Source organism: Podarcis vaucheri (genome assembly GCF_965113315.1).
Source record: "Podarcis vaucheri genome assembly, chromosome: 6".
NCBI lineage: Eukaryota > Metazoa > Chordata > Lepidosauria > Squamata > Lacertidae > Podarcis > Podarcis vaucheri.
Genome location: NC_138764.1, coordinates 83,261,154 through 83,285,375, shown reverse-complemented (window position 1 = coordinate 83,285,375; position 24,222 = coordinate 83,261,154). Strand labels below are relative to the sequence as shown.

Here is a 24,222-nt window from a genome sequence, read left to right as displayed (position 1 = left end):
TCAACACAAGATTTCACCCATCTCTGCTCAAAGCATCATGAAACATGCCAACATCCAAGCCAGGGTAGCTTTCTGGACAACCACAACTTTAAGCACATCATTTTTACTAGATGAAAATGATCTCCATGCAAGGAAAAACAAAATGACAAAGAAAGAGAAATGGCAAGACAAAATGCAAATCAAACCCAAACAACATAGCAGAGGTTCATTGTTAGAGAACAGTGCCCTTTCCGTATCATTATTACAGCCATTTGGTTCTCCTTGTGTGCATCCAAAAAACAATCTGTGCACACCACCAGGTACAAAGTGGGGCAGGAAAGTCTAGTTCACCCTGAGCATAAGAGTTTGAGGCCCCGGCACACATCAGCTGCCCACTAAGTGTACTTGCAGGAAAATAAAAAAACCTCTCTGGGAATCAGTGATGCACAGAAATTAGCTTCACGTGGACAACAAATCACATATTCAAGAGGCCCTAAATGACTTTTCACAAGTCAGGTAGACCCATGTAAACCCATGAAATGGGAAGTTTGGGGCCAAGGAGAGAGTAGAGCTTGGCCAAGCAGTGACCCACTGGATCCTAAGTGATAGACCTGAATACTTGTTCTCTATTGTGCCAGTGTGACACAGTGTAATTACTGCTCCACCCCCAGGCTGGGGAGCAACAGGGCTTCAGACATGGCAATGGTTCTGCCGCTGCTCCCAAGCCCAGAGCTTGGATTATGCCCTGTGCCAGATAATATCCCCAACTCCTATCAGAGTAATGAAGGAAAGAGCAAGGAGAGACATGGTTTATTTTGCTCTTTGACTTTATGGCTCCCTCTCCTTCATTATGTGCTCAGAAAACGGGCTGTTTTCTTTTTGTTTACTTCTCCAGTGGCATATCATCCTCATTCTACAATATCAGCAGGGTGAAACAGAAATTGTGCTAGTTAGTGAATATCTTAATGCACTCCTGGGACCACTGCAAGCTGGCAGCCACATGCAACATGAAACAGCTCAGACAAGCACAGTGTTTTTCCAGTTTACCTGGTCTATTTAAATTCGAATCGGTGTTTTTCCCCCTAACATAGTTTTTATTCATTTCCATTTTCTTTGAACTGTTTAACATGGTTGCATTGAGATATATATATTTGTTTGCGTTAGAGCAAATGGCACACAATAACAACATAAAATTAAAACAACCATAAACACTCAGAAAGACATTTCTGAATATATTTTGTATCAGTAACAATTAGAATTTGTGGGGGGCGGGGGCGGGACGGAAATGAAATATTTACTTCACACATGGGTATTGTTCTACCATATGCCTCATTATTTGTGCAATCAATAAAGTCACACCAGGCAGAATAAAAATTGTTGTGTTTCTTTGGGCCTCTTGCTACTTTTAATTTTTGTGTCAGTTTTTCCAATAACGTCGTTTGCCAAATTGCATTGTACCATTGTGAACTAGTGTTATTGCAATAAATAATTATGGCGATAGCCGTATTGCATTTCCACACCCAACCACCCATTCTCCCAGTCTCTTCCGAGAGCTCAGAGTGGCCTGCACATGATTCTCAGGCAGCCTCTCTGCTATCCTAGCAGCCCTCGTTCGCATCCCAAGTGTTCTGCATCATGTGACATCAGACTGTTCTCCAGCCATACAGTTATCTAAAATATTTGCATCCCACTTCCCTTCTGTTTGAAGTGGCTTACGACAAAGAGAAAAGTCTATAAAACAATTAGAAATGCAGACCACTAAAATTCATCTATATTTAAAACAGAAAAATGAGACATAGCAGCACAGAGGTGCTTTTTTTAAAAAAAACCACCACCAACTCAGCAGATTCATGCTGCATTCCTACTAACCATCTGTCAGGATTAGGACTATGAGAGGGGAAGAGAGATTGGATGTCATGGAAAATCCACTATAGTTCTAAGGCAGCCTAAAGCATCTAGTCTCATTGGCGCCTGGTCTCATCTGGTCTGCCCAGCTCCCCAACCACATCCTGAATCCTGCCTTAATCCCTCACCCCCCTTTCCTCAGGACCACAATAATGAAGGTTAGCAGCATGGTAGAAGTGCAACAGGAGGGTTCATTCAGTTTGTAACTTAGGAGTTATTTCTGTTAGTGTCTACTAGCCAAGAGGGGGACAGGAGGCCTGCTTAGCAACCAGGCATAGTGGCAGGATCAACACTGAGGCAACATATGCTCTGATTGGCTGTGTGCTCCTGAGAGACCTTTTCCTCTGCATGTTGGGTTCAATGTTTCCCTGCTATGAACAAGGCCTGGTGTAATGCCTCTCTGTTACTTTCCCCTCAAATTATATACACTGTTTTTGTTCACTTTTGCCCAGTAAAGTGTTATCAGGATTTATTTTCTCTCTGGACTCCATATGCGTTACTTATATGACTGCTAACATAGTAAACCTGATGAGAAGCCTGGTCTCTGAGTAAGAGTACTTTGTTTGGTTACATGAGATTTAGATATTGTTTTCTTATGTGTCGGTGCAACCTGTGAAATAAGGCACCGCTGTTCCAAATTTTCTAATTGTTACTGTGGCTAAAAGATCCCACTTATTTCTAAGCACCAGTGCAAGGAACCCAAATTTATTTAAAGAACTCAGAATTCTCAATTGCCTATGAGTGGTCACACTGTGTTGAGTTTGAGCCATTGATTATCACATTGTGCTGCTTTCTTTCTCCATTTCCCTTTCTATTGCACAAACTCACCTTTTGGTATTCTAGCAAAAACATCTGGAACTCCTTCAGTGATACCCTGCAGTGCTCAGATCTCTCTGCACTGCTGGAGGAGGAAGCACAGACAAGACACATTGGTTAGAAAGCATCGCCCTACAGAACAAGCAGCTGCTGCACTGAGAAATCAGCTAAACAAGGAAGACAGTGTCAGAGCCGAGATGGATTACTGAAAAAGCAACTAGGGGGCCTCAACCATCCTCATACATGACAGCCTTGCTCCTTGTCTCTGCTCCTCCCTCTCCCACAGGGCAATAATGAGTCAAAGAAATCAAAGGAAGAAATAGCAGTGCTAGAGGATCTCTACATAGAAATGGATCATTTCCAGATAACCCACTTTGCCACTGGGCAAGGGCACTGGCAGGCATAAATCCAAATAATCAAAAGATAGTAACAGATCTAAAATGAAAAGTTGGCTGGGTTTTGCATCAGCTAGTTTAATCTATCTGCAAAATTCCAAGTTTTGTGGTCACAGCAACGGGCATAAAAATCACTCCAACTTGTTTGAATTTTGCAGTTTGCTACGAAATAGATTTATTGCCATGCCAATGGTGAACTAAGAATAGGAAGAGAGAAACCTGGCCTCAGAGTCTGTTTTGAACACCCCTGATTTAGAAATTCTACCACCAAACAGCTCAGCCCAGCATTTTTATAACAAGGCCCTTCATTGAAGACATATTGAGAATAGGGTCCTATTGAGGAAACGAGCAGTCTGCAGTCAAATGTCAACATACATTCATAAACAAGTCTAATTGCCAACCCACTCAACCCTCCCACTGTATATAGGAAAGAGAGCAGTTTACCTTTCCAAGAATGGAATAGCCATCTGCAAAAGGGGGAAAATGCATACATCAGCTTATTCTGCTTGGTATATTCAGTGTCACACTTTACACTTCAGTAAAGATATGCAACGGCTTAATCAGAGCCAATTATTTTAGGCTGTGCCTGCCATCATTATTTCAGTATACTCACACATGAAATGAATGAAATAAAAGATGTGGGCTGGGGGGACAACTCAATGACCACACTTATTCTCATCATTGTTTTACTATTACTGTTCTGTTGTTTTATTTGCAAGCTGCCCTAAAAATATTCTTACTGAAGAGTGTCATGTAGTTCTTACATAAAATAAGTTAGAGAGATGCTTGGGGTTTGGAGATGGGCAGATGGTGAGAGCTCACATAACACTTTTTTCTGTGAAAACAAAGACAAAATGGCAAGTAAACTTGAGACCTCTTCGTTTTCAGGACTCTACTGTCTGTCTCTGAGTCCCTTTCTCTCACAATAGCAGGTCAGCAGCACACATAGCAACAGCAAGTCCTGGTCTGTGTAGAGAACTGATGTGAGAGAGCTGGTGATCCTCACTTTTCTGATCAGGGTTACCTGTACACTGCACTAGAAACTAAACTGCAAAAGGTGCTTCCCATTTTCCACCTTCCATTTGTAGGCACAGATTTTTTTTCTAGTTAGGGTAGTAAGTGCAGGTGAGGGAAATAGTTTGCTATTTGAAATGTATTCAATTCACATGCTAGATAGAAACAAAAGGGAAAGTAATAGGAAGTGAAACAGCACCAAAACAAAAGAGGAGGCATAGATTTTACAAAGTATCAAATATTACGATTAGAAGCATCTCACCCCTTTTTGTGCATTGAACATCAGGCTCTGGTACAACTGGGCAAACTGTCCATATGTGATATCACCATTTCTCTGCTCCACATCCTAAAATGAGAGATTGGGGAGGAGAAAATCCTCTTAATAAATAACACTCGTCCTCAGTCATGTATGACACCTCAGTTCTCCTATTTGTGGAAAACGGAGTGCTGAGATGACTGCGGTATTTTAACACTACAATCCTTGCGATCCACCGATGTGCTTTTAAATATACAAAGTGGGAGTGCATGCCCAGAGTCTCTGAATAGTTTGCTGAACGGTAGAGCATATGCTCTAGCATAGTTCATTCAGAAGCCTCTAGGTTCAATCTCTGGCATCTCCAGTTAAAAGGATCAGGATAACAGAAGAAACATTTCTCTCTCTGAGACCCCTCAGAGCTGGTGCTAGCCGGAGTAGACAATGCTGTGATATGGCCCTTCCCCAATTGATGCTATGGTGCAGCTGATGGCAATGACTGTGAAGAGAATGCTTGTTTAAAGGGGCAAAGAATATCGAGCACTTACTGTTAGCCTCTCGCGCAGAAACTTCATGTTAGGGACACGGTAGTTCACTTGTGACAGCATGTTTTTCAGATCCTTTGCAGAAATCCTAGGTGGTAAAGAATAAAAAAATAAATTTGGGGGCATGTTCCTGTGGAGCATTTATACCCCTCACTAGCCCCTAAGTCCCAGAGACTACCTAAAATACATTTAAAATACAATTTAAAAGCCAAGAGCCAATGAGGAGGGGCACAAAGTACATATAGGTCCCTCCACCGCAGTTCCTGAGATGTTCTAACTGCCACCCTGATGGGTCACAGCTGGCCTCACAGGAAATGACCCTGGCCCAGAAATGGCTGCCAAAGCAGCCAGATGTTCGTTCCTCAGAGGACAGGGCTTCCTCACTCAAAGTGCTGCTGATGCCTCTCACAACTTCTGTCTCCGGTGGCTAGCCCCAGAGTCACTGGGGGAGCTAGTGTGTTTATAACCCCAGTCCTCAGATGTTACAACTGCCACAGACAACCTGGTTGCTGTCAGGTTCCTAAAATCTGATCTCTAGCTTTAAATCCAGAATAGCAGTACAATAAAACCGAAGGCAACTCAATGAAAGGAGGGTCAAAACCACCTACAGTCCCTGCAGAAGTGGTGGTTACCTCTAAATATCTCCAAAATTACACACCTCAGAAAGCCTATTAAAGCTGCCACTTCTGCAGGATACTACTTGGAAAGGAACAAGGCCGTAATTCCTGTGGGCCTTTCCCAAATGGCAGATTGAAATGATTTCAAAAGAACTTAAAAAACAAAACAAAACACAGCTTGAGAAAAACAGGTCTGTTTGCTTTCCCAGCCATCACTTGGACAGTTTTCAGAAATTGTTTGGGAAATGGTTTCTCTTCAAGCTGCATCAGGAAGAAGAGGAGAAAATAAAGGAAAAGGAGGCAGAGCACTGAGATGTAAGATGTGAGGATTTTTTTTTTTAAAAGAGGAATGGGGAAAGTCATTTTTGAAAAAATCTATTTGTTTGCTGTTGGAAAAAAGTCTTGTGGGTCTCATGGGTCTGCTTAAGAAAATGGGTTTCCAAACTGTGTTTCAGGTTCACTGGAAGCCTAGCAGGGGGTCGCAGATGAGAAAATAAGGCAGCCTATCCTCAAGGACTGCTCTGCCACATGGGGCCACAGGGGAACACATTCTAGGTTGCGCCAACTATTCATACAGGGCAGCAGGGAGTCCATGCCCTGCATGCACTTGTGTGCCAAAAATATGACATTGCACTGGGGTTTTGTGGCAGATGTGCAGTGGTTCTGCCACCAATAATGTTAACAGAGTTCTGAAAAAGTCAAACATTTGAAAAATGTTGTCTTAAGGCATTGGGTTGTATTCAAAGCAGCACTAGGGGAAATGTTCAAGCAGTGCATGGATTTCTCCTTGCATAACAGAACATTTCACCCACTTCCTCAGCAGCCCCCCTAAATCTTCTGTTTAAGGTTTTCCTTCTGGAGCGGATTTGGGGGTGATGGAGGGGAAGTCCCCCCGCACAATTTCACTTGAGCAATTATTTCACTGAATATCATACATAATCTACCGTATTTTTCGCTCTATAGGACGTGCTTTTTCCCCTCCAAAAATTAAGGGGAAATGTGTGTGCGTCCTATTGAGCGAATGAAGGCTACTTTGCTTCAGCGATAGCAACGCGAAGCCTCCAAAGCGCAGAGGCAGCGCTCCCTCCACGCTCCGGAGGCTTCACGTTGCTTTCTCTGAAGCCTGGAGAGCGAGAGGAGTCATGCGCACCGACCCCCCTCGCTCTCCAGGCTTCAGGGATAGCTGCCTGAAGCCTCTGGAACACAGCGGCAGGTCCCACTGCGCTCCGGAGGCTTTGGGTTCCTTTTGCTGAAGCCGGGAGAGCAAGCCTCTCCTGGCTTCAGCAGAGAAGAAGAGTTTGGATTTGATATCCCGCCTTTCACTCCCTTTAAGGAGTCTCAAAGCGGCTAACATTCTCCTTTCCCTTCCTCCCCCACAACAAACACTCTGTGAGGTGAGTGGGGCTGAGAGACTTCAAAGAAGTGTGACTGGCCCAAGGTCACCCAGCAGCTGCATGTGGAGGAGCGGAGACGCAAACCCGGTTCCCCAGATTATGAGACTACCGCTCTTAACCACTACACCACACTGGGAGAGCTGCGCAGTGCCCCTTCAGCCAAGCAGGAGGAGAAATGGAAGGGGCTCCGTTTCTCCTGCCGCTTCACTGAAGGGGCGCTGAGCAGAGAGGGGGAGAATTTTTTTTTCTTGTTCCCCCCCTCTAAAACAAGGTGTGTCCTATGGTCGAAAATACGGTAACTGAAGTTCACCCCTCCTAATGCTTTTCAAGCCTTATTCTAGTTTACATACACAAGAACATTAGAAGAGCTTGTTGAATGAAGAGAAAAGCCCATCTAGTTCATTGAAGCAGGTGTTTAAATGAAATAAAAAAGCAGCAAAGCTTTTTTGGAGTGGACAGCAGCCGAGGAAGATTTGGTGTGGCATATAACTTTCCCCCACAGATGAAGATGAAAAATGTTATGATCGTTTAAATGTCAGAGGGGTAAAGCTAGATCTTTTTGTCCTAACAAGCCAGATCTTTATTTTCCCTCCTGCACATATCAATGTCAAGTGACTGACAGGTGTGGCATATACCATCGCAGCAGCATCAAATTCTCTGCACATCAGCTGATTCAAATTCTGCTTTCTGCAAGCGTTGGACATGCAAGCCAGTTCCCTACAGGAACTCACTGGTACATGTGGACCAAACAGGATTGAACTCCTGATACATCAGCTAATATGTGGGAAATTCAATCCTGCCTTCTGCACCTGTGCGTCTGCCTACCCCACACTTGTTGTGACACGTGAGGGGCAGGTGCATGTGGGTTTGGGGGAAATGGCCTGGGGAGCCTAGTTAGGCCCACGGGCCAGAGGTCGTGACCTCAGGGACTACCTTCTTTCCAGCAATCTACATTTTGCTTCCAGGAGCTCATGACTACATTTCTCCATGTCATTGGTGCCAATATGCACCACGACCACTGATTCTGCCCCAGAACTATATACTGGGCTACACAATGGGCAACATTTACAACTTTTGCCCAAAGCAAGCAATTCACCCTGGTGGTCTGCACCCCCCCCCCCCCCGTTAGCTATATTCCCAATTATAGACACACCCACTCCCATAAGCAGGCATAAGATGATCATTAAAGTGCAATTAGTTGCCACAGATTCAGAATAGGTTATGAACTCTGGATGACACACCATCCTTTTACTGAAGGCCTCTCCACATATTGTGTTAAAGCTATTTAAAAGCCTCCCATTTTCGATAAACTATATTGCCCATGGGTCATTGCTCGGCAATGCCAGGATCATTTGGATGCGATTGGGTATCTAAACCTGTGCCAATGTGCTATCCAGTAAGGTTTCAAAACAGGAACAGTGATTAGTCAATCATTTTTGTCTGCTAGTTGCAGGGAATTGTCCCTTGCTGGCCTGATTAGATCATTCAGCAGCATTTCATTATAAACTGCTGATGACTCTAATGCAAGACCCGGTAGAGTAATACTGCTATTACCTCAAGAGAGACTCTGCTCCCACCTGGCAAGGAGATTCCAAAGTGTGGTGCTGTGGAACAGCATTTCTTCACTGGGTGCCCTCCATGCATACTGAGCTGTTAACTTAAATGAATTTCAATAACATGGGATAATTGACTGGTCCAATTACCAAAACAGGGAAGTAGAAAGCTGCCTTATAATAAGTCCATGGGTCCATCTAGGTCAGTAATGTCTACATTGACCACCGCTAGCTCTCCAGGGTTTCATACAAGGGTCTCTCTTAACCCTACTTGGAGATGTGCAAGATTGAAGCTGGGACCTCCTGCTAATTGAATTACAGCCTTTTTCCAATAGAGTAAGTTATCTGTCATTAATTGAGTTTGGCCTTCTCTGATTGTGCAAGTTCAGTTTAGGAGCACTACTGCCAGCGGCTCTATGTAATCAACATATTTTACCTTTTCTGCAGTGTGTAATCAAATCAAAGGAGCCTTCTCAACATTCTGATCTTGACCATTTGCTAATTAGCTGAGGTTTACGTTTGTCCAGGGATTCTCTCTGTTCCACAGAGCAAATTGATGTTGAGAGGAGAAACCTAACGATTCAGTACAGTGTGTCAGCCAAATGATGACTGATGAAATCCAAGCAAATCAGTTTCAGATGAGGATTTGCTGGCAAAGAAATCATGTGCTCCTGGCAACCCAGACACTATGGTCCCTTCTCCCCAGGAAGAGAGACTACAGAACTCCCTTCACAGCAGCACAGGAAAGCACTGGACTTAATCCAGTTAAAAAATCCTTCCCAGCTGAACTCCTGAGAGATGCATGTTGCAGACAGACAACCTTGCAGTTTGAGGATTAGCTCCAGTCATTAGGTCAGGAAATGGAACCCAGTAACTACCCATTTATTACTTCCAGATCTCAGTGGGTGAGAAAACAGTGTCTGCATTCCAAAAGGAGGAAGGGGAACTGAGAAAATGAACAAAGGACCAATGGCCACTAATCAGTTTTCCACACTGTAATCATGAGTTCATCTCCCCACCTCACCCCTCTCTCTCACACATACACTCACACACACATCAGTATATAGGGATTTCTGTAACTATAACAGCTGCAAATTCAATGACTTTGTGCAACTCTCGTATTCAGATTATAGTAAAAAAACACTCCGTGTTGCTGAAAATGTGCAGTGGCAAAGGTTGTATGAACATTCCAGCTCAGAACCCAACCAGGCTGTTTTACTGAAGGCATATTCTGCAGAGGGAAGTGAGGGACAGATGGGGCTTGTAAACCTTAGCTGCCTTATGGGGTATCTACACAAATCTGGACTGAAGTCCCTAAGAAGGTGCCTGGCACACCTCCTTCCAGCAACTCCTGCAGCAAAGCTGGTGCCAAACACATTGCTTTGCTTTCATTTAGCCCAACTGTGAGGCCGAGAGGGGAGTCTTGTCATCTGGGCATCCCAGGACCTCTATACACACTACCTAGCTAGGCTTGCGCCCTGAGAAGATCACTTCAGGGCTGCTAATATAACAGTTTGACTTCACCCCCAGAGGCACACTCCCTTGTCGCTCAAGAAAGATGGACACCAGCAATAATTCTGCAGCATATTCTTGACTCAATTATAGTGCATTAGTGGTAGATTTATTCTGCTTTAGTTTGTTCTGCAGTGCTTCCCCAATGCTACCACATTACTGCTTTGAAGAGTGGCTACGAAAGTGGGACAAAGATAAAGCAGAACATTTGTAGTATACAAAGTTATAGGATTTCAGCAAGAGATTGGATTGGAAGTGGTGTGGTGTGGCCACTCCAAAACTTCTGCAGGTGCAAATAGTATTAAAAGTGGCATCACGTGTGACTGCCCCAATAGTATCATGAGCACAAATCATAATGAATGTGCAATGAAAGGGGTGTCTAGAGGGGCCCTGAGAGCTTGCCAGACAAGCAATCCCACCTACTAATTTCCCCATAGAATAAAACTTATAAACATAAACACCCCCAAACCTCACTCACAAAACAGGTTAGTTTCACTTGCCACCACTGAAATTTTCAAGGCAACTAGGGATATTTCTCTCTCTTACAAAACCCAAAATATCTGCTTATCAGCAGAGTGTGCACACCAAAGCAGGCGATGTGGGTAGGCTTAACCCAGCCAATTCCAGGAACTGTATTACTGAATGGCTTTATTCTGAAAGGAATCAAAAACACATGGTGCAAACAAGAAAAGGTAATTTACAATCTGTCTAAGAAGCAGGCTTTCCTCTGCCCGCCCCCCACGATGGTAAAAAGGGCATGTCTCTTACTTGCATAATTGCAGGAGTCTAGAAATTAAATGTACAGATTCCAAAACCATATCAAAGCCACTGAACACCCACCACTAGTCTCCATTATACTCTATAGCACATGTTCTCTGAGAACAAAGAGCGAGAAAGAAAGAAGTTCAGTCAAGGCCAGGAAGTTCAAAGCAAGATGGAACTGGGAAAACATCCTTGAATTTCCGGAGTCCCACCTTTTAATAGGGAAAGCCTTACTATTTGGAAGGTGTTCATCCACTTTTGGAATATGAACAAATGGATAGTTTACACAGACCCACTTAAGTGCCTTAATGAGAGGTGTATATCAGGATATAAACCAGGGAGCTTCACTAGACAGAGAGTACCAGATGATACCACTGAGGAGCATCTATGTCAGACATAGGCAAACTCCGGCCCTCCAGATGTTTGGGACTACAATTCCCATCACCCCTAGCTAACAGGACTGGTGGTCAGTGATGATGGGATTTGTAGTCCCAAACATCTGGAGTTTGCCTATGCCTGATCTATGCCAAACCTGGCAATTTGAGCCTCTCAACAACAGTTAGCACCTAATGAAGAGCCTCCTTTGGTGATCTTTGCAAGTAGGAAGAACTTATGCGGTAAAAAGCATTTCCTGAAGTATGCGAGGTCTAGTTCCAGCTGCTGACCTGGTGTGCATGCAACCCGTGCCGCTTTGGCCCCAACACATGGGTTTACTGTGTGGATCGGGTGCGTATGGGAGGAAACTATATCAACAGCTCAGTTGTCAAGGAGGACCACTACCTCGAGCACGCCAGATTTCCCCAGGTGTCCTCAGCCTGAAGAACAGCTTGCAAACTCTGATTGTTCTTTATTTATAAAAATGTATTTGCAGCACACCTAACTGCAAATGTGTTGGCTCCAGCGTTTACTCAAAGAATCTAAGTACAGTGGTACCTCGGGTTAAGAACTTAATTTGTTCTGGAGGTCCATTCTTAACCTGAAACTGTTCTTAATCTGAAGCACCACTTTAGCTAATGGGGCCTCCCACTGCCGCCACGCCACTGGAGCACAATTTCTGTTCTCATCCTGAAGCAAAGTTCTTAACCCGAGGTACTACTTCTGGGTTAGCGGAGTCTGTAACCTGAAGCGTATGTAACCTGAGGCGTATGTAACCCGAGGTACCACTGTACACATGCAGGTTTCAAATAGCAGGCTGACAAGCAAGCAAAAACATGTGAGCAATCCACTGCCAGGTATATGTGAGCGGTGCCTTCTATGCAACCAGCTTAGCATCAACATAGAGGACATTGCAGCACTTGGGAAAAACTCATTTATTTCCCCAAGCTTTTTGCTGGCCATTAGTACCTGTTGGTTGTATTTATTTATTTTATGCCTACTTTGGTCTACTGGCTGCTTTTGCATTGTAATTTTAATGTATCTTTTTTTACTGAACGCTGCCAAGCAGCGGCATAGCTGGGCGCCCGGGGTAAGTGGCACCCAGTGTACCCCGCCGTCGACCCAGCCCTCCCTAGCTGCTCCTCTGCTGCCAATAACAGCAGCAGAATGGATTGCACTTAAGCAAAAAAGCAGAGTTTCAGTTCTCTCCTGAGGGGCACCCTCAATTATTATTGCCCTGGGGGGCCCCTCAACTTCAATCTCATATCGCTTGCCAGCATGGCAACTTTTATTTGTTATTCAGGTTGTAAAGATTCCCTTGATGAAGAGATGATCAAATACACACACACACACACACACACACACACACACACAGTCAAATACACACAAAGAAGATAACTGCCATTTAGATTTCGAGAGACCTTCCTTTGACCATCTAGGTCTCTTGTACAAAAGAGCAGCTTATTTATTCCTCTGGCAACAATGGCTCTTGCTCTAAGCACACCAGCCAGTTGTGTCTTTGCTTCTTCGCCCTCTCAGACAAGGGACTGTGGAAACAGGGAAACTCAGAAGACACATACAAACAAGAAGGCATGACAAAGGTTCATTTAGAACACCAGGCTGGCTTATTATATCCACTGAGAGCACTTAGCATTTTTCTGCTTTGCAGGCTGAACCATCTCCTCAAGTCCACGGAGCAGAGTATTCAGAAAGCAGGTGGCAATAATCTCCCGAAGACACGACACAAACTCATCAATATGCAAATCATGCAAAAATGTACCCCGCCCTCCCTGGACAGATGTTGCTCATTATTTGCCTCCACGCTGCGTTGGTGCTGTGGGCTGCCTCTGTCCCAGCTCCTGGTTAAATAACGATCAAGCCAAGGCCTTCTGCCAGAACAGGAAATAGGAAGACCGACTGCACAAGGGAGAAAGGACACGAGCAAGCAGCAGAGGCGCCAGGCAGCCTTTGGCACTGGAGACACAAGGGAAATGCAACTCGTATTTATTTGCTAGGGAAAGAGATGCAAAGGGTTTCAAGTTGTGGTATCAAGCAAATGCAGTGGTACCTCCGGTTGTGAACGGGATCTGTTCTGGAGGTCCGGCCGCATGCTGAGGAATTCACAGCTGGAGGACTGTTTCTGCACATGCGCATGGGGTGAAACCTGGAAAAATACTTCCAGGTTTGCCGCATTCGCATCCCGAAGTTTACGTATCCAAAGGGATACGTAAGCAGAGGTATGACTGTACTACATTTGGCAGGTTTAATATACAAACGGGCTCCTGTGCTTTTAGTGGTTGGGCAGAGTAACTTTTGTGAGGTGTCTCCCAGCACATCATTGCAGTAGTGGGAGAGGATGAACTCTCTAGCATTCCTCCTTCATGGCAGTGGCTTCCAAACTTATCTCAAGGAAGACTCTCCACATTGATTTACTTGCCATCTGTACTGCAAAGGCAATCTAGGGTGTAGAGAGTGCTGGACTTAACTGTTCCCCTGTGCAGTCTAAGAGTGCACCTTAGAATACATCCAACTGTCCCCATTGCAGCTGCAGAACAAGATCAATACTGATGGGAAATGGCTACCTTTCAGGAATGGAAGGTCTGAAAGCTGTAATGTAAGCGTGAGCAGAGATATTACCAGCAACATGTAACCCTTTCCCTGTTTGCAAAGGAGAAACGTCATGTCCTAACACAGTGAGTTAATTGTGCATTATTCCCTTGGCCTAAAGAAACCCGACTCCCTTAAGAGATCTTTAAATATTAAACAATTCAGAAATGTTTTTAAATAAACAAACATAGGTGCTCAATCTCTGTCTCGCAGGAAGACTTTTTTAAAAAATGAAACGGGCAAAACAGATGATCCTGCAGACTACCAATTCCATCAGATGCTCAGTCACCATGGCAACAATGGCATTATTCCTGGTTGCACATGCCCTTGTAAGGTGGAACCTTTGGAAAGTTTTCTGGCAGCATTTATTTTGCAGGCAGGTGGTTTTTGCTGCCGACACCATGTCTAGTTCAAAAGATCAGGTATCAAGGTGATGGGAAAGACCTTCACCTGAGACAATGGAGAGCCAGCGCCAGTCCAAAGAGACAATAATGGGTTAGATGAACCAACCGTCTGACCTAGTACAAAGTAGCTTCCCGTGTTCCTATTGGCAGGGCCTGCGCTCCAACTCCCATTTTTGCACTCAGTGGTAATGGTTAAAACATTTCATTTCTCTAGGGGAAAAGCTCTTTTTAAAAAATCAATACTGAAAGGTTAATGTACTACTCTCTTAACATCATTAAAGGAAATCTGTGTTGAGTGGCAGAGTGGGGGGACCTAGAGGCAACAGAACATTTAAGATGGCAGGCCAGATGGCAAGGCACACTGGCACAGACACCAAGAGCAGGCGTTTTTAAAAAGGGAGCATTTCGCTCTCTTCTAAACATGACAGCAAATGCACATCACAACTTTTCCTCTCCATGGATTCAATGTAAGCCAACATGCCAAAGGTATCCTATGTACTCACAGATTCTAAAACAAGTGGTTAATAAGGAGCAGCTTGCAAAGCAGAATCATTCTATGGGCTTTTAAATGTGTTTGTGGGAGGGGGAGTTACTGGTTTGTTTTTGAATATTTACACTGTGAACCGCCCTATGAACTTTGGATGAAAGGCAGTATACAAATTTAAACAACAGCAACAGAAGAAGAAGAAGAAGAAGAAGAAGAAGAAGAAGAAGAAGAAGAAGAAGAAGAAGAAGTTGTTGTCTTGGAATGCAAACTTATGCTGGCACTACCGCAACCAGTTTTCAGATCCATCAAACCAAGTATTCTTCTCACTCAATGACCTCAGGGTGCTTGGAAAGTGGTAGAAAACCCCCAGCTTTTAAGTTACTTCAAGGATTTCTCATTTTGTGGCTGACACTCAGGATGGCCTTTGGTTGGCAAGGAAATCTACATCAACATCCCATCTCCAGGCACAGACCTGCACATTCATTTTCTCACTTCCTGGCTTCAACTCTTTTTCTCCTGCCTCCCTAGACCTATATGATCCTGCTTCACTTATCTTCAGCTTCCCAGCTCTCTTTTGTTTCCTTTCTCTGTGCCAGCCTTCCCGAACCAGGTGTTGTTGGACTACAATTCCATCATCCCTGACCATCATCAATACTGGCCGGGACAGATGAGAGTTGTAGACCAAAACATATGGAGGGCATCAGGTTGGGGAAGGGTGCTCTCTGCTACTTCTGCCGATAGTACCTCCCCTTTACAGCTCTACACAGGCTTTCTTGATCACAACCATGGATTCAGATGGTTTACATATCCAAGAAAAAGTTGCACAATTAATCGGGATATCTTTTTAATTGATTAAAGGTTGTCATTGTTTAATCTGATTAATTTATTAAATGCTGCAGCCCTAGTTGGTCTAAAATGTAATTCCCAATACAGCCAAACCTCGGTTGTCAAACATAATCCATTCTGAAAGCACGTTTGGCTTCTGAAATGTTTGACAACCGAGGCACGGCTTCCGATTGAGTGATTGCACACAAGCAGAAGCCGCATCGGACATTCAGCTTCTGAAAACCGGTCGAAAACCGGAGCATTTACTTCCAGGTTTTCGACATTCAGAAGCTGAAATGTTCCAAAAAGGAGGAGTTCGGGATCCAAGGTTTGACTGTACTTATTTAAAATTCAAATGTGTGTCTAGTCTTCTTAGTCTTAGGACTGAAGAATGTGCAAAGAGACTTCCACTCTTCCAATGCAATGGAACGGCCATAAAACAGAATTGCTGTTTACATAGATTTCTGGATGCCCCCAATAAATGAGACCACACTGTAAACGAGAGAAACCTTTGCTCTATTTACCTGTCTTCTCTGTTGCGATCAACTGAGTAGAACTGCTTTCGGAGCCACCTGAAACCAAATAGGTTTTGATATCTTAGTCATTCCAGTGCTGTGCTGACCTTTCAAAGCACAGGTTATCCACAGGTTACCCACAGTTCACCAAAGAATAAATAGGTACAGTGGAAGTATTCTCACTAAGCAGGGTTGAATAAAGAAAAAAAGAGAGCTATACATGATTGGTTTCTACAGTATTGTACAAGGGTTGAATTGCAAATAACCTACGTTGACCTCCAATGCTTCCCTACCCCATGTCTCTAAAAAGCAAAGTTAGAAAGGTTATGCAACAAAATGGTCTGATAAATCCCTGCCACTTCTGACTAGACATGCATAGGATTGCACAGGAAGAGGTATCAAAATTGAATCCTATAAAACTGGGATGGAGAAACTACATCTGACTTTGTGCTGACCTTTAAACCCCTAAACGGCTCGGTCCTGTATACCTGAAGGAGTGTCTCCACCCCCATTGTTCAGCCCGAACACTGAGGTCCAGCTCCGAGGGCCTTCTGACGATTCTCTCACTGCGAGAAGCGAAATTACAGGGAACCAGACAGAGGGCCTTCTCGGTAGTGGTGCCCGCCCTGGGAAACGCCCTCCCACCAGATGTCAACAACTATCTGACTTTTAGAAGACATCTGACCGCAGCCCTGATTAGGGAAGCTTTTAATATTTGATGAATTACTGTTTTGTATTTTAATATTGTGCTGGAAGCCAGAGTGGCTGGGGAAACCCAGCCAGATGAGTGGGGTATAATTAATTTATTATTATTATTATTATTATTATTATTATTATTATTATTATTATTACAAAGTTGCTTTGAAGGCTCAGCCCTTTGCTATGTGGATGTGTAACACAACTGGCAATTATTCTATGCTCTGCTGGCCCTGCCCAACTGTTGTGCCAAAGCCTTTGTGCTATTTTCCACCATCCTATTACCCAGAAGAGGCTGGCTGGCTGGTCCCTGGTAGCTGCTGAGGAAGACTCTGCGGAAGAGGCAGGACTGATCTCCCCTCCCAAGTCCTGTCCCCATTGGAATGGATGCTTCCACAGACATAAAGAGACACCAGGTGTGGGTGGCAGGGAGAGGGGAAGAAAGAAGAGTGAAAGAACCCAGGCATCCTGCTGACGGGGGTGTCCAGCTTAGCTAAGTGCAACAACAGAGAGCTGGCTGAGCATCTGAGCTACATTATTGAGCATTATTGTGTTTCTGGGAGTGCAAGATTCAGGAGTGCATTTGTTGATTGAGAAACTGTCATGGTTGATTGAGAAACTGTCATGGGGCACAAACCAAGGAAGACATGAAGACACATTCTTAATTCTCTCAGCTGTATGGTGGCTTCAGAATCAATCAATCAAGACAACTTCAGGATCTTTCACTCCCGGAAGCTGTAAATTATGGAACTGTACATAAATTTATTATGAAAAGGCAGTGCAGATTTTCTTTTTGGCATGCATAGTCTCAAATATGTTGGCGATGAGGGGGATTAAGTGAGAGCCACCTGCCTGTGTCTTCCTGCTCCCAATTTTTTGATTTACCTTTCAATCTGCAGCGGAGTAGCAGCCTTCAGGGTATCCGCCACAAGCCAGTTCAACCCTTTGATCCACATGCTGACTTCTTCTTCGGATGTGGCTGTGAAAATAAAGAACAAGCCGGTCTTGTAAAGATATGAGATACAGGCACTGACCCCTGTTTCCAAGAAGGAAGTCCCCGAGCAGCTGGCCTCCAGCAGGAGGAAGCTAATCCCATCGAGCTTGAGGTTTAATGGCTCTCTGCTTTCATTCATAAACCTCAAGAATATTCCCTGTGTTTCAAATGTTTGTGACTGAAAGCAGCTACCCTTTCTAAACAAATCAAGAATTTATTTTTAATACTCAATGGCAGACCTATAAATAGCTACTTTTCTGGTCGCCAGTGCCCTGGAAAAAGAAGAAGAAGAAGAAGAAGAAGAAGAAGAAGAAGAAGAAGAAGAAGAGTAGAGTTTGGATTTGATATCCCGCTTTATCACTACCCAAAGGAGTCTCAAAGCGGCTAACATTCTCCTTTCCCTTCCTCCCCCACAACAAACACTCTGTGAGGTGAGTGAAGCTGAGAGACTTCAGAGAAGTGTGACTGGCCCAAGGTCACCCAGCAGCTGCATGTGGAGGAGCAGAGACGCGAACCCGGTTCCCCAGATTACGAGTCTATCGCTCCTAACCACTACACCACAAGGTCTGGGCAGTGAGGTGAAGGGGTTTTTCTAAATTGGGAGAAAGTTTGTCATGGAGACATCCTTCATATCATACACTCTTAAATTATATCCCCATAGTATAGAGGGGACATACTGGCTGCAGCTGATGGGATAACATGAGAAAGGCTAGAGATTCCCTATCCCCGATTTAAATATATTAAAAACCAGATGATTAAGACATTTGAATTTTCTCAAAGCCCCAGTACATCTTTGAAACATTTTAGAAGTAGCAGATAATGATGATGATGATGAAATAACATTAAACAAAAACAAAACATCTCACAAATCAATGGTCGATCTTGCAAGCTCACATAGGCTCCCCAAAATGCGTATTGTAACTTAAGTAAACCAAACGTTATCCATTTTGATACTTGCTATGCATTAAACAGCATGAGCCTCACTCTCCAATAAGTATGACAGTTAATAGACACAAAGCAACAACAGGGCTGGCCACAGAGTAGATTCACAAGATAAGATGTGAACAAGCATCCATTTGCTCAGAAGCCTCATGCTCCCTGTAATAGCCATCTATTATGGCAGCTGCTACCAGCACCCGAGAACCTTCTTCCATCCTCTCGGTATCAGCGCCACCCCTTGCTCCCTCTCTTCTGCTAGAAGCCAGGCTCTCCTGAAGGAAGAGTGGGTTGTGGGAGTGGTGCTTAGAAGGCTGTGGGAGGAACAGGACAATCGTCGTGTATCATCTGAACCTATATTTACCCACTAAAAATAGGAAAGTGGAAAAGAGATCCCACCTTGCAGGCTGAGTGTTTTCAGTCTGAATTCCATGCCATAAAGGATGACAAAACAGTGAGACGGATCTGGCCGGAAAGAGGGATCCTCCTGGTACCGGTCAAAGTCTCGAGAGTTTCTTCCCAGACGAATCTCTTGGATTTCACGAATATCAACTGTAAGAGAAGAAAAGAAGGGAAAGGGATAAATTATAATGAGGCAAGATTAGGGTGCTTTAAGAAGGTACCTGTGATGTAGTATCATGCACAGTACAGTATCATGTACTGTGTTAGCTAATATGCAATCTCTCAATATGGCTTCATCCTGGATTGCAATGATAGTCTAGACCCCTGTCATTAAGAACATAAGAACAGCCCAATTGTATCACGCCAACAGTCTACCTCAGTGGTTGTCAACCAGTGTGCCGTGGCACCCTGGGGTGCCTTGAATGGTCAGGGGTGCCCCTGGCTACACTGACCTCTGTCCCCCTTTCTTTCTTTCTTTCTTTCCTTCCTTCCTTCCTTTGATGCCCTCTCACATCTCTGCCTCCCAAAGGCTTCCACAGCTGTTTATTGCAGCAGCCCTGGCTATAAGCTCCACAGGCGAACAGTGCCTCTGGGAGGCACCTCTCTTTGGGGTACAGAGGGACCAGGGATGGCAACCAGGGCTGTCCTGGTGCCCCCCCCAGGTTGCCCAGAATTGTCAACCTTTTTTTTTTCAGCAGAGGAGCCCAGCGCAACAAACCAGCCTGAGGCGTGCTCTGGGCGGGCCTCTGTTGTCGCCTCAGCGGCAACAGAGGAACCCAAGGCAATGGTGGCAGCAGAGCAAGGCCGGGACTGGGAGCCCTGGGGCGGGCAGCCAGTGAGCAAGCAGAGCCCACAACAGTCAAGCACGCGGCGGCGGCGGCAACTGAGCAAAGCCAGGTGCCTCATGTAAGCAGCGTACATGCACTGGGGAGGCCCACCAATCCCAGGCGCGCAGGAGGCCGGAGCCGGCCGGCTGCCTCAGCACCCATGGCAGAAAAGCCTGCGGCACTACGAGGGGCTCTGCTCCACTCGGCAGTGGCTGTCGGCGGGCCTTGCTCTCTTCAGTCCCCGGACTCCAAATCTCAGCCCTGGGGCCCCTGAGAGCTTGGCACCCGGGTGCCCCGGACCCCTAGCGCCTATGGGTAAGAAAGCCCTGACGGCAACAACTGCTGCCCAGAGGACTCCCAAGGGACTCTAAAAGGTTGAAAACCTTTGGTCTCATACTGTTCTCATACTGCCTACAGGAAGCCCACAAGCAGCACTCTCCCCAGTTTTGATTCCCAGCAACTGGTACTCAGAGGCATACTGCCTCTAACAGTAGAAGAAAAACAAAGCCACTATGGCTAATAGCCATTGATATCCTCCCTGAGTTTGTCTAATCCCTTTTTTGAACTATCCAAGTTTTTGGCCATCACTACGTTATGTGTGGCAGTGGTTGGTGGGGCAAGTGACAGCAGGGTGGCACACCCGGCTTCTCAACAGTGAGTGCCACTGCCACGTACTGATGGGGCGAGGCACTTAGCATGGTGGGGGCCCATCTGATGATGATCCAACCACTAGGCCCACACCACAGTGAGTTCCTGGCATCACCTGTTTCTCCGTCTGCAATAACAAAGTCACAGTCACGTAAGAGATAGAGAAAGGAGGCACCGTAGCCAAAACAGTAGCAAACCAAGACAACCTGTTGTATGGATAGGGTGGCTAGTTGCAAAGGAGGACAGGGTGTAAGACAGAGAATTTCAGCAGGTGTAGCTTGCGAGACAAAAAGCATACCTGCCAAAATCCACTTATTAAAGCAACAATCATCCTGCCCCTTTTGCACCTGGTCACTCAAGGTGCAGGCACAGGCTAACATCTCCTTATATATCTTCAAAAGCCTTCTCCGGCTTAAAGACGTAGTTTTTTTTATTATTTTATGGAATAAATTCGTGGAATTTATTAAAGCAAAACACCTTGCCAGTTTCACACTGGTCATTTCAAGCCCTGCCTGCATTCTAAGCAATTCTAGATTGCTCTGTGGGTCCACCTGGGACCACTAGAGGCCACTGTGACGCATCACAACCTGGTAGCAAATACAGTGGTACCCCAGGTTAAGTACTTAATTCGTTCCGGAGGTCCGTTCTTAACCTGAAACTGTTCTTAACCTGAAGCGCCACTTTAGCTAGTGGGGCCTCCTGCTGCTGCCGTGCCGCTGGACCCCGATTTCTGTTCTTAACCTGAAGCACTATTTCTGGGTTAGCGGAGTGTGTAACCTGAAGCGTATGTAACCTGAAGTGTATGTAACCCGAGGTACCACTGTAATGTCTTTCCACAAAGGGAAAATGCAGTCAAGCAGACACTTCTTAGAATAGGGGTTGGAAAGGTTTAACCTCGCCTGGGCCGGTTCACTCCAGCGGAGATCCTTCCATGGGCTGGAGTGCACGTACACACCCACGATTTCCAACGTCTGTGTCGACGCAACTTCCAGCACCGCAGAAGCAAGTTCCCATGCTGTGCTGCGCCAGTTTAGCGCAGCACGCAGGGACTCGCCAGCAGGCAGCTTGGTTCAGGGGCGGCTCGTGGGCCGGTTAAATGACCCCCGTGGGCTGCTTGTGGTTGCCGACCCCCTTCTTAGAGGCTCCGTAGGAGCAAATGTGAATGGATGTTTTTCTTTGGACTGCAAAAGCGAGCTGCATGCCAGTGGCGGGTGAAGTCATATGCAAAAGTGGGTGGGGCATACGGCCATACTACCCTGAACACACCCAATCTCGTCTGATCTCGGAAGCTAAGCAGGGTCAGGCCTGGTTAGTACTTGGATGGGAGACCACCTGGGAATACCGGGTGCAAAAAAAAAAAGAAAAGAAAAAAGTGGGTGGGGCGATGGATGTGGCTCTTACCTTTGTACCTACAAGTCAGATGTTTCTACATTCCCACCTGCCATGCACATCTCTCCATTCTCCACAAAGGTAAGCAAGAGGCATGATCACTGTTCAAGAGGCATGATCACTGTTCAAGGCGCATTCCAGACAGGCAAATGCAATTGAACAGTAAAGGGGGGGGGCTGATAGGGAGGGAGACAGGGAGATGGGGACTAGGTGGAGCCAGAGCCAAGGTATATGCAGTGACACCTAATTCGTGTTTTTCCCCATTTGAGACGACAGAGGAAGAAGCTGGCAAATACTGCCCCCCACTGGTTGTAGGTAAAACCCCAAAGGCACACTCCTCCACTGTCTCCTGAGACAGACGGATGCCAACATTGTAAGGCACGTAACTGAAGTTAATGCACCACTCTCCATGTTTTGTTCCAGCCCTTGCAAAAGGGTTCCATTTGCTGCTGTTGAAAGGTATACATTTATAACCAATGAGACCACAGGCTTGCCTAAATGCGGATCTAAGGTGGGGATCTTGTACAAACTGGGCAAAACAGCTGCACTCACCCACACATTTCTTTCTAATATTTTATTTTGCTTTGCTTTGTTATATGCTTTTTGCAAATACACACACACACACACACACGATCCAGTCAAACATCAGGATAAATTAAGCAGCTTTTATCGGTTGTTAAAAATCCAACAACTGTAAATTCCCTTCCCTCCTTCCTTCTTTCTCATAGGAACATTTTCTCCGCCATCTTTTCAGTCCTTGCTTCCAGGGATTTTCGCACGCAGAGTGTCTCAGATAGAGCTGGATGACAGAAAACTGAAACCACAAACTGCCCTGGAGACTTCTATACAACAGGCCTCCCACTCTCTCCTGTCCCTCACAGCTGCTCTGTCCCATGGTGATCATCAGGCAGGTTTCAAAACCCATCTACTGGCCATGGAGCTTGTTGGACGCCCACTTCAGAGAGAGAAAAACCTTCCTTATTCAAGCAGCTTTTCCCACACCCCTTTCTCCTTTTCCAGCCATCCTTTTCCTTAGTACCTTCTCCTACCTAGCAACTGTCTCCTAGCATCTGTTGCTGTGACTCTCCACACACCCATTTTGTCATCCCTAGCCCTGAATCCCCAAACTCGAGGACCTTGAGGAGCAGGCAGGGCCCCCTGAGCCCAAGGATTGCCTTGAGGGGCTTTGCAGCTTGGTGCCTGATGATAAAGCCCTGGAACTCTTGGAGGAACAGCTGGAGTGGTCCTTGAGAGCTTTGGTCCAGGCCAAAGAGCAGCAGCCCGGTATGCGTTTAAAGGACCCAAGTCATCAGTCTTCTCATGAGTAGGGCTGGGCAATATCTGGTTTTCAATATCATGATATATCGCCAGCTAAACATTGTGATATCTCAATATATCACGATGTCTGAAATAAGGCTGGAGCTTATAATAATCTGGGGAAAATGTTGGGGGGGGGGTTAAAAAAATCTAAATTTGATGCGTATAATTAAATAAAAAGTTACTCAGTGATAGCATGCTTAACTATACCATTAAATATTTCGGGGAGAATATATTACTGTTCTGTTAAGGGCTTTATATACCCATAGCAACACCTTGAACTTGGTCCTGTAACAAATTGGGAACTGGTGTAGTTCAGTGTTAAAAAGTCAGGTAGACCATCTAGGTGCCACTTGCCAACTGAAAACTAAGTTACAGATGGCCATTCAACCTCTGCTTAAAAACCTCCAAGGAATGAGTCCTTTCCAAGGGAGTCCTTTCCACTGCTGAACACCTCTTACTGTCAGAAAGTTCTTCCTGTTGTTTACTCAGAATCTCCTTTTCTCATCACTTGAAGCCATTCATTTAGGTCCTCCCCCCTCCAGAGCAGGAGAAAACATGCTACCTCCCATCTTCCATGTGACACCCCATCAGATATTTGAAGGTGGCTACCCTATCTCCTCTCAATCTCCTCTTTTCCAGGCTAAACACACCCAGCTCCTTCAACCATTCCTCATAAGGCTGGGTTTCCAGACCCTTGATTATCTTGGTTGCCCTCCAGCTTGTTAATATCCTTCTTAAATTGTAGACATATCATGCTTAGCCTGATATCAACCTGTTATTGTGCTGGGTCTCTACTCTGCCTAGCAAGAGGCAAGGTGTGTGCCTTAAACCTGCATAACAGAAGCAAGAGAAAAGCCATGTGGATCTTATCTTTTGCAGATCTGAATCTCCCTGCTTTGGCAGGGAAGCTTATTTTTATGCGGACTCTGTCTCTAGCAAGAGGCATGGGGCTCGCACCTTGGGATTGTGCAGGCAGAAAATGGCTACTTACTCTGAAGTAAAGGCTTTACTTTGTAGTAAAGTGCTGCTTCCTGTCTGCCGGGTTTGCAAGG

General features: G+C 45.3%; 1 protein-coding gene across 2 annotated transcripts in view; it reads right to left on the bottom strand.

The window, feature by feature from the left end:
* Positions 1-24,222, bottom strand: part of PLCG1 (phospholipase C gamma 1) — a 91,022-nt gene that overhangs the window by 32,442 nt on the left and 34,358 nt on the right. Inside the window, exons 2-8 of one of the 2 annotated variants that reach the window (XM_082225828.1) lie at positions 18,984-19,136; positions 17,540-17,633; positions 15,968-16,015; positions 4,911-4,995; positions 4,372-4,455; positions 3,540-3,562; positions 2,713-2,785 (exon numbers count right to left, since the gene is read on the bottom strand). In XM_082225828.1, the coding sequence (XP_082081954.1) occupies positions 2,713-2,785; positions 3,540-3,562; positions 4,372-4,455; positions 4,911-4,995; positions 15,968-16,015; positions 17,540-17,633; positions 18,984-19,136 (560 nt within the window). The remainder of the gene's footprint in view (positions 1-2,712; positions 2,786-3,539; positions 3,563-4,371; positions 4,456-4,910; positions 4,996-15,967; positions 16,016-17,539; positions 17,634-18,983; positions 19,137-24,222) is intronic. The other variant, XM_082225829.1, reaches the window with a different exon arrangement.